Source organism: Accipiter gentilis, chromosome 5, assembly GCF_929443795.1.
Source record: "Accipiter gentilis chromosome 5, bAccGen1.1, whole genome shotgun sequence".
NCBI lineage: Eukaryota > Metazoa > Chordata > Aves > Accipitriformes > Accipitridae > Astur > Astur gentilis.
Genome location: NC_064884.1, coordinates 29614006 through 29632076, shown reverse-complemented (window position 1 = coordinate 29632076; position 18071 = coordinate 29614006). Strand labels below are relative to the sequence as shown.

The following is an 18071-nucleotide window of genomic DNA, read 5'->3' as shown; positions in this document are numbered from 1 at the left end:
GACAGAATTACATACTGAAGTAGTATACTGTCTTATGTTCCTTGAATCTAAAAAGAAACTGGAATATACTGATCCTCTTAAACTATAGGATTGAAATCCTGGAAAAGATGTTTTCAAGTGATTTGTTTTAATAGATTTTGTAAGCTCAAGGGGACCACTGACACTACAAGATTATGATGTTACCTTGCCAAGCTGCTTACCAGGAAAAGCAGCAGAATTTTCCTTGAGCAGTTTGCAAGCAGACTTTTTCAATACAGAAGAGCAACCTTAAGTACAGGTGTTGAGTTCTATAGAGGGAGCGATCAGAGTGGATTATATGTTACCAATTTAGGTTTTTGTCTCTGATTGTTCTGCTTTTTCACCCCTTCACGTAGATGTACAGAAATAGCACTTAATACAGTAAATATTATGCTTTTATACAGCTCTGGAGGTACTTTGTGAAGTACTTATTAAATAAAAAAAGATTGTACTAAACCAAGTTTGTCTACATATGTAGTAATTCTAGGCATAGAAGGAAAAAAGCAACTGTATGTAAGATAGCTTTAAAATTTTAGGTCAAAATTATATAATTTATGAAATTACCTCAGATTGCTTTTATCTTCTTACTGTTATTTTTGGCTAGAATCTGCAAACATGATGGTATTCTAAGGAATTTACAATCATGTTAACAAAAAAAAAAAAAAGGCAACCTTTGCACGAGCAAAGCATGAGTGCAGGAGTATGACCTACATTTGTGAGATTTAGCAGAAGCAGCCTAAGTAGCACATCATTTACTAAATGCAATCATATTACTTTCCTAAATCCAAGTTTTGAAAATGAAGTAGAAAATGTATGAAGCTGACGTTCTTCAGTCTAATCAGTCTTTTCTCTGGCTGTTTTGAAAAGTTCGCCATTTTAATCTGAAGATCCTTGTGCTCCTTGGGAAAGGCAGTAAGGTGAAACTTGGCAATAGGAAAGAAGAAAATCCAGACAAAGAATGCCAGTGGGTTTTTTTTCTCTTGTTTAGTCATGGATGGCTTTAGCTTTGTGTGTATGTGAATGCATTAGCTCTGTGTGAATATATATCTAAAAGGTATAGATTTAACTGTGATGATGAATTTTCGCTTTTGATTTTCATGCTTTGTAGATTCTGAATTAGAGCTTTACCAAAAAAAAATAATGTCATAAGCGTAGGTTAGGTAAAGATGCCAAAAGGCATTGAGAGTTTTGTGTTGAGGAAGAGAAATAATGGGGTCCAAGAAGTTTGACAGTTACTGCATTTATATAACTTCTTGGGGAAAAAAAACCCAAAATAAATTTAATTACAGGACTAGCTAGGAAGTAGTGAGAATATTACTATAACTTAAAAAAACCACTCAAATTTAGAACATTAGTTTAATTTCTTGGTGCAATCTGAGTGTTTGTTCAATGGAAGAGCATTTTCATAACTTCATAGAGATTATAGTTAGAAGCAAGCACTATCTGGTAGTTGTACAGAGTTAAATGAATTACACAAAGTCTGGCTATCTTGGGATGTTACCATGTTAAGAAATAGACATATCAATACAATATAAAATGAATAAATTTTATATTAAAAATTACACCTTTCAAAGGCTTGCTCTTTGCAGACTGACAAAACTGAAAAGAGGAATTGGCATCTCAGCTAAAAATTTAGTTAATTATAGAAATGAATTTTAGAAACAAAATCTGAGTAGTCTTTTTTATATTGACAGCATTAAAGTGAAATGTTCAGAATTCCTACTTAAAATAACTCATGTTGCTCTTTGAATATACTTTTCCAGAGTTTCTGAAAATCTTTTTCTGTTCACTCATTTTCCGTGATCATTTTAACACATATTTTTGTATCATATTTAAGAAAATAGAAGAGGCAGTCCTTGATAGCTTTCCTTCCACTGAATACCCCTGTAATCAGCAATTTTTATCTATTATGGACTTCTTACTAAAAAGGTTGTAGTGTCACAGTCGTGCAAGAGAGAGCTGTTGGCGACTACAGCATACTGCTGTTTCTTATCCCCACTTCAAACTTTTACAGTTTATCTGCCTAAATCTTTCATATATCTAGCAGGAGCATCTGGCCAGGATGAGGAAAGAATCATAATTGTGAAGACCTCTACAAAGTAAAACTACTTGGACACGACTGCTTTGCTAATTTACCTAGGTGCAGGTCTGCCTTCAACTTAGCCGCCACAACTTGTCTGTGTGTAGAGGACGCCTGCTTCTTTCTTACTGGCCTCCTTGCTTCTGTCAGTACAGGGGTCCAGTCATCACTTGGCATATTAATACAGACAGAACAGTTCAAAACCGTCATTCACCTAACTGGGCACATATGTTTGCCGCTAATCTCATGCCCTCTGAGTCTTGCTAGTGAAACAACTCACTTCTGTACAGGAGTGTTTGCTTTGCTGCAAGCATTCATTTAAAGCTCCTGGCTTTTAAAAAGGCCTCTTCAGTGACTCTCGCTTGTCAAGGCTGCCTCTAAAGCAACCACTCTTAGAGTCCGTCTGCCTTGATGATATTATATGCCTCTTTTAACCCAGAGACCTTGGCACAACCTTCCAGAACCTTGAGGAAAAAACAGAAAAATTGAAGCAAAAGGGGACATGTATGGGGAGGAGATGAAGCTGTTCCTTAGCTTTCCATCTCTTCATTGTGAGGGTAGAAGTACCCCTCTTCTGCATCTATACCTCTAAGCAGTGGTTGCGAGGTGGGTGCAAGTCCTCCAACACAGACTGAAATCTTCAGTGACGGCATATTTGAGTGACGTTAGTGACAGTCAGGACTAGAGTCAAGTTCTTGATCCAAAAGCCAAAGACTGAGAAACCTGAGTTCTTTGAAAACTGCAACTCTTGTCTTTAAGTACTTTTAAAAAAACCAAACAAAAACCCACAAAAACAACCCACTGAAGGTCTCCTGTGTAAGAAGTGCCTTGCTTCACAGCTCTAGCCGAGCAGCCTGTGGTGAGCAAATCCACTTCACACCTGTGATGCAGCTTGCAGGCATCACCAGGAGCTCCGTCCCCGCAGGCTGATGCAGCATCCTTCCCTGCTGCAACACGCCACACTCAAACTGCTCTGCAGAGATTATCAGATTTCTCACTGAAATATGTCTTGCTGTCCAACAGAAATAATTCTTGTTTATGAGGCTCTTCTGAATTTTAAAAACTGGTGGCTTCTGTTATTTTCTCCTTTCATCTCCCCCTCCTTTTTTTATTTTATTTTTTGTTTCCAGTGTTGCAGTGCATGTGTCACATACAAAGGTGTATTGGGATTTTGGGGGAGGATATCAAAACTTCAATGTGTGTTCATAAGAAAGTATTCAAAGAGCCTGTGGGCAGATATTGGAGATAATTAGGAACTAGCTGGAACTGCTGCAGGCTCCAGGGATGATTGCAGGCTGCAGAACGTTCCTACGGGAAAGAAATTGCTCTGTAATTACAGGCAAGGTCAGTGCAGTCAGTTCAATGGGAAAGAGATGGTAAGAGCTGGGGCTCCCTCCCTTGAAGATCTTTGAATGTCATTAAGGAGACACAGTTGTTACCACTTTTTAAGTAAATGTCCCCTGAAGTATACATTCTATAAGTGTTCTCTCTGCTGTGAGGATTGCAGCCCTTTCCTGAGAGGGAAGATTCACACTTGTAAGTGAAGGGAATTTCTTGGTTGCACTTCCCATTTCTTTTAATCTCTAAAGATTCTGAATGCATGTTTCAGCAGTGTAAATCTCCAATTTGTTTAAAGGGCTAGTACATGTTATTTGTACATTTTTCTTTTCTGAAACAGGTCTTTCAACATCTGTCTGAAGTATTTCAGCCCTCTTCAATTTATTTGAAAATGAGGCATCTTTTCACGGCCTTGGCTCCAAGATATTTTGGTAGCCATCTTAAATTCATCCTCAAAAGACAAACTTTGCTTTCCTCCCTTCTGAGGGCAAACCCTTGAGTTCAGAAATACTCTGTGCCCAAAATTTGTCATCAAAAGCGTTCAAGTGACAATACTAGTTGCAAGTACTCCTTTCTGTTTTTCGCTTGTGCTGTACAGCTCCTTCTTCTCCATTTTGCCAGTGCAGCTGAACGTGGGACCACACTGGGACTGTGTCAGGGATCGTTTCAACTTAAAGATAAAGCTTTTGAGCACAGTTCAAACTGGTTGAAATCTAGGCTGCTTGTGGTGCCATACCTCCCACCCCCTTTCTTACATTGGCAGTAGTGCTGCTGCTGCATGTGCATGGTGAGTTCGCTAAGGGGAGCTCCCTTAAAATTGATTGCTGTTTTTGGAGGGTGTGTTTTTGGCAAGATCAGCTTCCTGAACTGCATGATTGGAAGAGTGCTGGTGCTTGTGTTAGGACGTACTGGAGGAGTATGGTTTTCCACAAGGGAAACAGAGTGCGGCTGAATCTAGCGAACCAGATTTATATTGGTTAAGCTGTTGTGAATCTTCATTCCTCAAATTTTTAGTTGGATCATTTCTCTAATGTAGTTCAGAGCGTAGCACCTTGAATGATCATGCTGGCTTAAGTGAGAGCCATGGTGTGCTGTGCTAGGGGTTGAGAAAGAAGTGATCAGAGCTGTGGGAGCAGAAACATTTTCTGTTCGTCTTGCAGCTGAATGCTTTGTATTGTGAAGTCTAGCCTTCAGTTATTTTTCTGGTTTGCTTCCCTGCCATATAAGCTTAACAGATCTAGCATTATTTGACTCAGAAGTTTCCCATGAGTGTGTTTGACCAGTAACTGATTAAAGGGATTTGCAGCAGTTCTTTCACAAGTGGATATAGTATTTATTCATCTAAAGTATGTAGTTGCCAAACCAAAACCAAACAAAAAAACACACTGAAGTTAGGTATTCTCTTTCTTGTATGTTTTGGTAGGTTCTGTTTAGCTCAAATGTCCTTAGTTTTGGGGCTGAGTCTGTTCTGCAGTGCTTTTATCTTTTTCTAACTTCTTTTCCCTGTGAACAGCATAACCGTTTACCTCAGTTCCTCCATAGGCAGAGTTTCTAACAATTTACTGTATTACATGTCTTCAGGCCTCCACCTTTTGGAGAATGTGTATCAATTTGGCAATTCACAATTAATAGCTTCTAACAGTTTGCTTAAGGACCCTTGATGTTTTTCTTGAAAATATTTTTCCTGAAGGCATTTTAAAATTTGTTTCTTGCTTGTTCTTCCTAATTGTATTTTTAAATTTAATTCCAGTTTAATCTGATGGTATAGCATCAAGCATTGAAAGTGGAATATATATAATAGTTCTAGAAATAACACATATAAGACAGCTATACACAAAAAAAGATCTCGCACTTTAGAAAATGTATATAACATACATATATTGCCTTCTCCCCTATTACAAGAACCCAGGAGGGTCATTCAGCACATCAGAAATGCCGATCAGCTGGTACTATTTTTTTTTATTTTCGCTTCTCTGAGAGTGTAATTTGGTGGAGGAGATGGTTGTAAGTTTGTAGTAGTATTGCATTGAAATAAATTTTGGCTATATTCACAATGAACGTCGCTGAACAACCACTAATACAAGCTTCACTTCTCTCAATATGCCAACAAATACATTTTCTGTCAGTTTTATTTGCTTAACGATACATAGGTGCATATAACTAACATTACAGTGTCTGTATTACTTGGCTGGCAGTTATTATCACAGTTCCTGGTGTTACACCTTTGCTACATATCTGCTTCTGTGCAGCTATGCTGTGGTTACAAAATCTCTTTACATCTCTGATTAGCATGACTGACTGTCTTGCCCAGGCCATGCAGCTGTCCCTGAGTAAGGGAAGAGCTTCTAGAATGACCCAAGGACAAACATTTAAGAACAAACAGAACAAAAATCGAGCATCTTCTAACTTTTTTTCCCTCTCTGCTCTTCCTTCGTTTTTTAGGGGTGAAGAACATTTTTACGGCCACTAGTTAGCTTATTGGTATTTGTTTAGAATCATGTCCTCCAAACTAGTTTTGTGTTGTGGTGTAATATGAAAGAAAGGTGTTAACCTCAATGACTTATACCACAATAGAAGGTGAATAAAGCAAAGATAATTAGAAGAGATGAGTGAAAGAGGGGGAAAACCAGTACTTATTCAGGTCAAAATTGCATTTTCTCCCTATGGAATTGGCCCTTTTTTAATGGAAAAAAAAAATCCTTTTACCTACAAACCAGTTACCTTTTCTTTTACATACTTTAGCCTTTTAGGAATTGAGTAGTTAATTTTGTTATATCATTTTCTTTCCCTTTGGATAGGATTATTTAATAATTTGTGTTACCTTATAAGTTGGACTAAATAAACAACAAAATGTATCATCTTGCCAGCTTCTAGCTCTATAGTATTTAGCCTGTAATACAGTGACTGTATTACAGAATGTGCCAATTTTGTAGTATAGTGTTCAGCAGTAACCGTGAAGGTTACTCCCACCGTCACCATTTGATAGCTGGTGGGATCACCTGCCATGAGCTTGTGCAGAACCATTTGTGGTTTGATCCTTCTGAACAAAATGCAAGTTTGTGGTCTCACTTTTTTTTTAAGTATCTTGCTGTCCTCATGGATACTGGTGTATATTTTTTCCTTAGACTGTGAAGGGAGGGAAAACTGCAGTTTCTTTTGATGTCATGCAAGATTGACAGGAAGGAAATCTGGTTAGGCTGAAAAATCCCAAAATCTGTTAGCCTGACTTTTCAAAGACTGTGTAGCTTATGTTTCTTTCCATAAGGTGTTTGGGCAGTCAGAATCTTCAAAGTGCAGCCTGTGTGTCCTTTTTTGTTTTGGTTTGGTTTTTTGAATGTAATAATTTAGAAATGGTGTGTATTCATCTGAATTTTCCTTTTCTGCTTTCCTTTCCCTCTCAGTCTCCTTTTATCGTCACCTTCAGATACTCCACTCTGGAGCCTTGAAGACTAGGGTTTTGAATAAACATAAAATGCTGAAGAGCTTGCTGCAGTATTGGTACACTTGGCTGTGCATGACTTCTTTCTGTCAACAAAAGAGAGACACCTCAATGAAAGATGCATGAGAACAAACAAATGTTTTTCTGGTTGTCCAACTGTGGCTTAACACTTACACTTTATATGAAGTTAATGGAAACAGGAGATAAAAATGATGAGTTAAATATTGACACTAAAATATGAGAGCCACTGTTAATAAGTTCATTTTTAAAAATTAATACCTAAATTCATTTCTATAATGTGGAAACATAACTTGTTGCTGGTTTTGCATTTGAGAAGAGCTATGCTTTCAAAGCAAAATCAAATTAAATACTTGTGGATCCTTTCCTGGGTCACAGGTCTAATACATTTTTGTCTCATTAGGTGACTGTACTTAAGAAACATTACATCACTGGGCTTAGACTCAAAGCAGTATTAGAGGATGATTTCAAGTAGCAGCTCCCTTTGTTAAAGGGAAAGTCCAGAGCAGAGATAGTTTCAGCTACCCTTTAAGTGAGAGTAAAAGTAGGTAACTGCAATTTGTTGATATGTAGTGTCCTAGTAGTGCTAGAAATAATTTGCCAGCAAAAATAAGTATTTTCTCAGAATCCAGTGTACTTCTATGATTAGCCCTTGTCCTGCTCTGAAAGAAAAGATACATAAAGTTTGATTATAAATCTGCAGTCAAAACTTTAGTTTGGATGAATTTCATCTGGAAGGCCAAGTTCTCTTTATATGGGGAGCTCAAACTGTATTCAGACTAGTGGTAAGATCGTGCAAGTAACATGTAGCTCTTCTATAATGCTTTTTATCCTTGGCTCTTACACATGCTTTAGAATAGATATAGCCATTACCCTAGTGTTTCATGGTGGGGAAGAAGAAGGCAAAAAGCTTGCTTTAAACATGTGAAATGGAGCAGAACTGTGGGACTGCTGTAATGGCAGAAGAAAGGGGGGAGTGTCTAAATTAGTTACAGATTTTCTTGAGGGAAGACTGGCATCTGAATCTTTTAATTAGGTTATTTCTTAGGAAATACTGAGTGGGTGGAAATGAAGGAGAGGGGAATGGAAAGAATTAAATCTTAATATATAATATATGTAATCTTAATTCAGCCTATCTTTTGAGTGTTTGACACTACAGTCTTAAAAGTACTTTTTATCTTGTCTCCTGAATGTAAGTACAACATAAAGGAAGTGTTGACCCTCAGTGATTTAAAGGTAAAATAGTCTCGTGGGGTGTATTGTACTGAGAGAGATGTATTTGAATAATGATTGACTTTATTCCTTTTGTAGTTATTTTAGATTTTCAACTCTACCTGTCCAGCATTCCTAATGCAGTTAGGATATTTTTAAGAGGAGAAGCCTTTAGTTTGTCTAATCTTGAAAGTGATGGTAAATGGGACTCAGGTGAGAGAAGGTTATTGGCCAAGACACAAAAGAGTTCTTTTCTCAAACTTGTTGATTTTATATGCAGTGAATAAGGACAGAAACTGCATACAGATTTTGTGCAAAGCCACAGCCTCTGTAGTTGTCTGTATTTTAAAATCCACTTGTAAAGTCATGGTACTTGCACAGTTCAAACAATTCTGTTTAATGCTTACCTCATGCTGCTCTAACTGATGTTTCAGAGACTTTCTGTTTGCTCAGTAAACCATTTTTTGTTTTTGTTTCTCTGTGAGGTTAGTAAAGGCTTGCATCATAATACACAAGTCGCTAATACAAAATGTCAACTCTTGAATGCAGGCGTTTGTTAGGAAGACCCTGGTGGGTATGGAAGTAACAGCGCTGATCCTTGACAAGATTATTTGCTTATGGGATGAGCACAGAAATTCTTCAGACCATCATTGTGTTCTGAAAGTTTTTCTGAATTTTCCTTTATATGAACTTTCTTTGGACTGTAATTGGGAAGGACCATAAATCTGGAAAGACTAGGTGACATTTCTCGTATCTTCGTCATGCTATGATGAAAAAAATGGGTAGCAGCCATTATTTTTAAATCTTTGGTTAGTTGTAATGCTGAAAAGTTCTGGTAGTGACTCACCAAACCTCATGGATGGTGTTCCTGATAAGTGTGCTAGCTGAATAGTGTTGTAAACCACTTTATGGCCTTACCTTTATATCTATAAATTTTTTCTTATCTTTTTTTTCAAAAAAATTTTATTGATACATCTATGCTAGACTGAAAAAAGTGGTTAATTACTCAAAATGTGAGGTTAGTACAGTGCTGTATGTAATATAGGCAAGACCATTTTTACAGCCCTGTTGAATGTCATAAATGCAATTCTCAATTTAAATGAGCTCTGTTTAGCAGTAGGTGTATAGATGCATAACTGTGCCTATGTGTGCACTTCAGATACAACTTCTGGAATATCCTGGACAGTCTTTTCCTTGGTCTCTTCTACTCTAAACTCTTCTGTATATAACTGACTTTGGGGAATTTTTTCCCCCTTTTTCAAATGGAGACTTCTGCAGAATTTGAGTAGTCAGTTCATCTGTATTGATTCAAACTTCTAAGTTTTAATTTTGAAGTACTTTAGATCTCTTTAAAGGAGTAATTTAAGCCCTGGAGGAATCTTCTCAGTCTCCTTTGGCAAGTTTAGCACTGTACTTTCATGGTTTGAAGCATCTTTCATATGAGGAAAGTCTGAAAGAGCTGGGAATGTTCAGTCTGGAGAAAAAAAGGCTCAGGGATATCTTTTTAATATGTATAAAAGATCATCTGCACTGTGAGGGTGGTGAAACATGGGAACAGGTTGCCCAGAGAGGCTGTGGATGCCCCATCCCTGGCAGTGTTCAAGGCCAGGCTGGATGGGGCTTTGAGCAACCTGGTCTAGTGGAAGGTATCCCTGCCCATGGCAGGGGGCTTTGAACTAGATGATCTTTAAGGTCCCTTCCGACCCAAACCATTTTATGATTCTATGATAAACACTTGATGGGAGGGAATGAAGATGACAGAGACAGACTCTTTACAGTGGTGCCTGGTGATAGGACCAGTGGCAGTGGGCACAAACTGAAACACAGGAGGTTCCCTCTGAACCTCAGGAAACACTTCTTTACTGTGACGACGACGGAGTACTGGCACAGGTTGCACAGAGAGGTTGTGGAGTCTCCATCCTTGGAGATACTCAAAAGCTGCCTGGGTGCAGTCCTGGGCAGCCGGCTCTAGGTGTCCCTGCTTGAGCAGGGGGGTTGGACCAGATAATGTCCAGAGGTGCCTTCCAACCTCAGCCACTCTGTGATTCTGTTTGTGTGCCTTGGGGTCTAACTTTGTGCCTGCTCCGCCACTTCCCTACCCTCACTCCAAAGTTATGGAATCTTTGTCTAAGAGTTTGCCCCAGTGACTATGGCCAAAAGAAAGTTCCCTTTTTTCCCCCTAATGTATCCTTCCTGGATACATTTCATTAGTTATGTGTCAATTGTGAAATGTTTTAGAAACTTTGGAAGTGAAAAAGAAAATTTTGTAGTTTGTATTTGTGTATCAAATACATATGTGTGTGTGTCTGAATATTCCATGTATCTATATATAATATAGATATTTTATAGGAGTCCATTATAAAATCCTTAATCATAATACTTTGATTACTGTAACAGTAGTCCTTGTATCTTTAAGTTGTCTTGTGGCTTATTTTATTCACTTTTTTTTTCTTTTTTTTTGTATGTGTGTGTGCTTTGTCTTGCAGGGTTGGAAGAATCCAGGGATTTCAAGCTTTGGATGACGGGGGTCTTACAAGATTACCACAGCTAGACTGAAAAGGCAGATGCAGCTCTGAGTACCAGATTGAGTGAGCTGGTGTGTGCGCTGCATGTACATGAAAATGCACATGTTTTTGTCATCACATAGACTTACTCTTGCATATTCCTGAGAGCTTTGCAATTGATGAAAATTAATCTGAGAACCAGATGGAGCACCCTTACATCACAGGAATCAGTAACCCATGGAAAGACATGTGCCAGTAATGTTCAACTTTCCACATGGTCTTCACAGGTGAAAAAAGTTTGCAAGAAGAGGAAGAAAAAACACCCTCTGCACAGAAAAAGCCTAATAAATACCTCCACAATCTCAATCAATAGCTGCGAGGGAAACAGAAGAATACAGAGGGTAGAGGAAACTGATTTTGTTATTGCAGAGGGATAATGTATGGTCTTTGGCACGTTTTGCTTTGGGCTCAGTAGATTGTGAATGGACTAATAAATCGTGACCATATGTTGAGTAATGATGACTGGAAGTAAATAAGTTCAGGAACTATGGGACAAGTCTGGGCATTGAACTGAGCAAACCTCGTCATCCTTCTTGAGTTAACCAGGTCATCAAACTTGCGTATTCTTTCTCCCTCTCCTTTTTCCTCTTTTCACTTAGTGTGGTATAAATACTAATTAATTGAGCTCATAAATGTTATTCAAATAAAACAGTTGGAATACTTCATATGTTTCCTTCTTGTACAGCTGCAAATGTTGTGTCTGGAACTATGAATCTATGCTGTAGACAAGCATCAAGAAGGAAAGATCCGATCAAACAAGAAAGGAAAATACCTAGAGAAATAGCGAACCCAGGAAGTCAGATTTTTAATGCTGCTTCTCTTTCTTTTTTAGATGATTATATTTCTTCCTTCCTTGAATTTTAGAAGATTTTGAAAGAGTGCTTACTTGATGTGCTTTAATTCTGGCATTTGTTTTTTACGGTAGGATGAAAAGTCTGTGATTCCTTGTAGCAGAAAAAAGGGAAAAGTAAAGGAAAAACAGCTTGACATTTTAGCCTGTTTCAGAGGAGAGAGAACTTCATGGTTCACCTGAGGCAAAATTATCTGCTTTGAAAGCTAAAAGCTTTAGAGCATTTTTGATTCTGCTATAAATGAAGAGGGGGTTTCTTTTTCATTCGTGTGTGGCAGCAAAAAGTGGGAAAGCAGGCAAGATAGCGTGATAAACAGTTCAGGCTGTGTTGGGTCTCTGGTGGAAAAAAAGTGCTGCAATGAAAATTGGATTGGCTTTGGATTGCAAAAACTTTTGAGTCCAACGAGCGGTTCAGTACCAAGAGGGATTTTCCAACTGGCCTGGCACACCAGTGCCTGCACAAGTTCGGGTCTGTTGTTTCGCACGGTTTGTGTGCCTTTTTTTCCCTTTATGCAATCTCTTTCAGCTTTAGCAGCAGAAATACATCAGATGGAAAAGATATGCCAGAGGGCAGCTTGGAAAAGATGAATGTCATATATATACATATATATGTATGTGCGTGTGTTTAAATTTCTGCAACTGAACTTTTGAAGAAAATCTGACTGGAGGAAATCTTAAAAGCCTTAAGTTACTTGAAACCTACACATTTGCAACTCTTTGTCTCTGGAATTGCATTACGCTAAACTGGAATCTCAGGCTGTATAAAGATTATATCAAGTTGAGCAAAAAGATGACTTAACCATTTCTTGAGCGCCTCTTATGAAGTAGCTGTCTCTCCAAAGGATAAGTGCACCCTCACTCTACAGACTCAAAACAAAAATGAACCTGAATTTTTTTTTTAAGTGTTACTTTTTCTTAGCCAACTGCCATCATCTTTTATAGAGGAATTTTTCACTATGCATTTGGTGGATATTTATAAACACTGACCCCATCCTCCTCCCTTTCAATGATCTATCCCAGGTCAGTCTTATCAATAAAAAAAAAAAAAAAAAATTGATTTAAATTTTGTGCACTAGACATATTACTTTCTTATGTCAAAAAATAAAATATTTAAAAAGCATGTATGCAGCAGTGGAACATGGGCCTGTTCTTTGCAGCGATTCCAACATCCTCTGCCTCTCCTGGAAAGGCAGAGTCCCCAAAAGTGAGAAGGAGAAACCGGTGTGCAGGAGGCGGTACTATGAGGAAGGCTGGTTGGCAACAGGCAATGGCAGAGGAGTTGTAGGCGTCACTTTTACTTCCAGCCATTGCAGGAGGGACCGGAACACCCCTCAGAGAATCAACTTCAATTTGAGGGGCCACAACAGTGAGGTAAGCAAAATGTGTGTTACACTTTAAAGGAAACAATAGTAACCTTTTTTTTTTTTTTTTTTTTGGTAGTATTTCTGCTTGAAATTTGACAGGGCGGTGTGAAGGAGGCTCAAGACTAATCCAAATGTGATTGGGATCTATTGGAGTTCTTTCTAGTAAATTCAAGCGCATGAAGCTGATGGGGGGGGAGGTTTTCTGGAAAGGTCTGGTTTTGTTTGGCCTATTTTCTCCCTCATTCCCCAGTGCCTCCCAGTTTACAGGCAAATTCAATAAGTGTGTGTTAAGGGAGTTAAAAGTTGTGATCGTTGACTGCTTTTACACAGTATTAAAGTCTGGCTTGGAAGACTAATGGAAAGGCAGGGGAGTGGGAGAGGAGCTCAGTTGAAGTCTGCCAGTTTTTCGGAAGCTGCAAACTGGAATGGTGGGATAGCTGTCATCTTTAGAAAAACTCTCAGTTTTGTTAGAAAGAGGGGCAAGTGGGACTTCTCAGGAAAAGTGTTAAGATGCCCTGCAGTAAAATGCTGTAATTTCAGAGTGCAAGGCATTGTCCTGACTACAGTGATATAAAACCTTTTCCATTTGTTTTTCTGAAAGGGATACATCTGTTGGTAAAAGCTGATATTTCAGCTGTGCTTTATCATCTTCCTGGGTCTTATCTCTCTTGGTGTAATTCTTCATGGGAAGTGCAGACAATGCCTAGCAGCATACAGAGTTGGACAGGTGTAAGGACTTAGTTTGTTTCTGCTTTTAGTTAGGCTGTGTTTGGATGTGCTCTTTGAAAAGAATCTGTCCAAATAAAAGCTTTGCTTTTAGGTTAGTGGGTGGAATGACTTGTATGTACTGAAATTAAAACCAAAGATACAATGTGGTTTTTCTTGTCTTTTGTGCTACTTACTCATTGGACTCCAATGTATGTTGCCCTTTTGACATAAGCTGCGCCAAAGATTTAGAGGTGGGTGGTTTTGGTTCTTGTGTTAACACTGAAAACAATCCTCTTTTCAAGGAAAAAAGGGAGCAGAGGATAAATATTCAGTCTTAAATAATTGCATCCACATGCTTTGTCTATATGAAGGTGCATGGGTGTATTGTAAATTATGTAGACTTTTATATTTATAGACAAGAGACAGATTCATGTTTATATTTGTATTGGGTTCATTCAAAAAAATTGTAGCCACCTTTTCTCAAAGGGAGGAATGATGTTTAAATCCAGCATTTTGTTTTGAATCCTCTCTAGTTGTCAGTATAATTTTCAGTTGCCAATTGCATTTTATTTTTGAAATGTGTGATACAATGATCACTTTTAATTTCTCCATATTTTCTTCTCTAACTTTTCTGTGAACCCGGGCACCTATTTTTCTCCTTTTGCATCATATGTGTCTTGGAAACAATGGAGGAAGTGCTCTATATGGGAACGTGAAGTCTTGTTGCAGAACGTGGAAATACAAGACTAGGTTTAAGTATGTGTCAGTTAAGTGGAGAAGATGCTGATGTGCATGCTGCCCTTTGGTTTTGGCTAGTTTTGTTTACTCAGTTGGCCATTAGATTCTCTTTCTGGGTCACTGCATCGTTGCCATGTGGATTGAGCTGTGGTGTTTGCACATCCTTTCACCAAACAGTGATTGGCATGAGAGAGACTTTCAAACAAAAGGAAAATGTTCTGTTTGAATTTTTATTTTTTATTTTTTTAATTTGGGAGCTCAAAATGTGCTGGGTCAAGCTTGTCATTAATAGAGTTGTGTTTCTGTAAATAGTCTTCCTGATAGCAGAAAATGTGTGAATGACCAGAATAGAGACTGCCAATTAATTTTTCTGTATGGCACTACGAAACCGGTGTGGTGTGGTTGTAATGAAGGAAGAAGAAAAGTGGCTTTAGTGCAGCTAGCTTTCTGTGATAAGTCTGTGGCGGCTGTCAGATTTTCCTGCTGGCATATTTTTTTGAGCATCAGTGTAGATGAAAGTTCATACTTGCAAGATGATGTGTAATACAACACTCTTCACCAGGCTTACTGAATGTAATCCTTTTATAGGAGAATCCTACTGATTTTGGTAGGAATGAAACTAATACAGGATTTGTTAGTTGTTAAAGGTATATAGTTGAACAGACAAGATTTTTTTCTTTAGAAAACACCTTTCCTTCTAAATCTGTCTGTTGAAAGATTCTTTAAAACAAAGAAAATTTTGAACAGCACTGCTTATTGCTAATATTTGCACAAGAAGTAGTGAATGCTTTGTTTTCCTATTCTCATTTGAAAAAGCAAGCAGCCAACGACAACCTTGTCTCTTCTGTGTACCACATTACACAATGGAAAATGCTAATTTTGCAAGCATATTCTGGTATATGTGTCTGATTAAAGCTATGTTTGTTGTTGAGAATGTGCCCAAAGGGCTGCGATTGACTTAAAACTTCTAAGAGCCTGTGTGTTTTACTGACCAGTTCTAGGAGTGTGTTGTATTGCCTTTTTCCCAGAAATGGTGATTTATACCTCTACATATTTTTCTCTGGGATAAAGCTAGGGTGACAAGTTGACTTTTTCTGACAGATGTTGCTGCTTTAATATTACTATGCATTCAATTTTAAAGTTTGCTGTAACAATTATACAGTATGCTGTAATGAACAGAGCGGAATAGTGAAAATACAGAAGCTAGATCCTTTCCATTTGGGTTATAATTAGCAATATGCTGCAGGCAGAGCCGTACTTTGTATTTCAGTTTTAGGGTGAAAATCTGGAAAAGGTAATACAGCAGCACTGTGCTTTTGACAAGAACGTGAGACTATTTTTAATAGGGTCATCAAGGTGGATGCTAGTGATGTATTTTTGCAATCTTTTTATGATTGCTGAAGAGATTCACTGAAACCTTCTTTTGGTACACAGGTTCTTTTTTGACTGTAATAGCATGCCTGTAGCATATCTGAACAAATAAGAATGAAGAATCCCCAGGACTGAATTACTTACTGACATGCATATCGCAGTGGTGGAGTTGCATGACTCATCACATTGAACAATAATTGAGAATTAAATGCTTTGTAGTGTAAGCCATGCTTGTGTTTTTACAGTTGCTTCAAAGTTGGTTTTTAGAGTTTGCAACTAGGAAGTGGCTGCCATATTATTTTAGTTAACCACCTCATTTTTTTGTAGTTTCTAAGGAGAACTACAGGGATTAAAATAAGCATATTCTTTTTATTCTGTGGCAAGAGGTAAAAATACTACATTTTGTGATAGATCTTTTTTTTAACATTGGCATTGCATTTACAGTTCTGAATCTCATTTACGTAAGGCTCAGCATTCTAAAAATGAAAATTTAAATGGGCACATATCAAAGGCAGAAGCAATTTTGATGCAGAAGGAAGGGGAAATGTGCATTGTGCAGCAGTTGTGCAGCAGTTGCGCAGCTATGACGTATTTCATGTCGTAGGAACACGTTGCATCTCTGACCATGGGATGGCAGGTGTCTCTGAGGGTACGTAGTGGATGGAGGAGATGTGAATGACTGCAGAGGCGTGTGATTCAGTTTGGCTTTGGATCATTTCCCTTGGTCTGGGAGAACAAACTGATGGAAGCTGGCATTCGGTGGGTTTCTTTCTTAAGTCTGGCAGAAAGGTTAGAAGGCAGGAAGATGTGCCATTGTACCGCAGCGTGTGAATTAGCAGCCAGGGAACAGAGATGTGGTGGCCTAGAATACCTTCCCCTCCCCTGCATTTGTAAATGCAGTGCTGTGCAGAAATTAGAGAGTGAAATTTAGAAGTCTTTGATTTTGACCTAACTTGACTTTCCTTAGCTGCACTGGGAAACAGTGTTAGAAAAGTAATTGAGTACATTCCTTTTATGACTCTTATTATTTCTGTGATAAGTTAAGGATTAAATGAAAAATATCTGGTCACTTCAGCAAGGTCAGGGGTTTACCCAGTGTGACTAGTAGGCTCTGAAGCATGCCAGGCTGAATATTTTTTTTATAATACCATGGAGACACTGACTTTCAGCTTCTGGTCCATCCCGAGGTTTCTGGGGAGAGATTTTCAAGGGGATCTGTGAAAGATAATTAGAAAAAAAGCCCAAACTTAACCCCAGTGGGCTTTGATTAGCCTTTCAGGGATCTTCCCTTCCAGTGAAAGATTATAGGATGTCTGCAAATCAAATTGGTTGGATGGTGCTGCTGTAGGTATTTCTTTTAATGGGTTCTGTTGTGTCTAGTGTATTAAGATAATAACACTTTCTGTGGCACTTACTGTTTCTTACATTATTAGTGTTTAAAAAAATGTTTTGCAGGTGTGTATTTTCTCTTCACTGAGCTAACTAAAAAGACATCTTTGATATATTTATTAAGATGCAGTATGCTAATTGCTGGACTGAAGCATTAAAAAAGTAGTGCAAGAATATGCAAATTCAGATGCAGGGAACAAAGTAACATGCTGAATATGTTATTGAGTATGTATAACGCTTTTAACTGTAAACATAAAGTAAATTGCTCATTTATTTACATTTGACATTATTTTAGTGTCTTAAGTGCATGACTACAGCTGCAAAAACCACCCTGTTTTGTTTAGCACAGGATTTAGAAGTAGATAGGGTTGTAAACATATCTCAGTTGGACTGTCAAATTAATTATTTTTAGTGAGAGCTTTTCAAAGGAATGCTGTCCTTTAAAAACATTCAATAAATGTTGCTTTTCATACTACATTTGTTATGGAAGTCTCTGCACAGTTCTTGGTTTTGCTTTGGAGTGGAAGGAGGCTACAAATTGTTTTTCCTATTTTAAAAGGAAAGCTTTTCTTTATTCTGTCCACCTTTTTGGGCTTGTATGTGAAAGTTCTGAGCAATTCTGGCAGAGCAGATTCTTTCCAGAAGTCTGTTGCTTGTATAGGAAATAAATTTAAAAAACCAAACAAATAAACCTTTTAAGTAGTGTTTCTTGGTTTGTAGTGTCACTGGCAAGGATATAGAAAAAAATACAGGAAAACTGTTGATTTGTTTTGTTTTGTTTTAAAAAGCTTTGTCTTCTTTAATTGTAAGTGGCATTTGTACCTTAAATGATTCCTGGACAGAATTCCTGGACAGAAAAAACAAGTCAGCATGTGAGTCTTGACAGCATGGGTACCTCATATCAATTGTTGCCTTCAGACACGACTGAAACTGTTGTTACTGGTGAATACTTTAAGAAATTTTGAGGTAGAGCGATACCATA

At 37.9% G+C, this 18071-nt stretch overlaps 1 protein-coding gene and 1 long non-coding RNA gene across 2 annotated transcripts in view; both read left to right on the top strand.

Annotated features, from left to right (window-relative positions):
* Positions 1-11334, top strand: part of LOC126038562 (uncharacterized) — a 29767-nt gene extending 18433 nt beyond the window's left edge. The window contains exon 2 of the long non-coding RNA XR_007506040.1: positions 10592-11334. This is a non-coding gene — a long non-coding RNA (uncharacterized LOC126038562). The remainder of the gene's footprint in view (positions 1-10591) is intronic.
* A 1287-nt stretch (positions 11335-12621) lies between these two features.
* TULP4 (TUB like protein 4) overlaps positions 12622-18071 on the top strand; it is a 131159-nt gene continuing 125709 nt past the window's right edge. Inside the window, exon 1 of the mRNA XM_049800399.1 lies at positions 12622-12890. Coding sequence (XP_049656356.1) covers positions 12639-12890 — 252 coding nt within the window. The 5' untranslated portion in view covers positions 12622-12638. The remainder of the gene's footprint in view (positions 12891-18071) is intronic.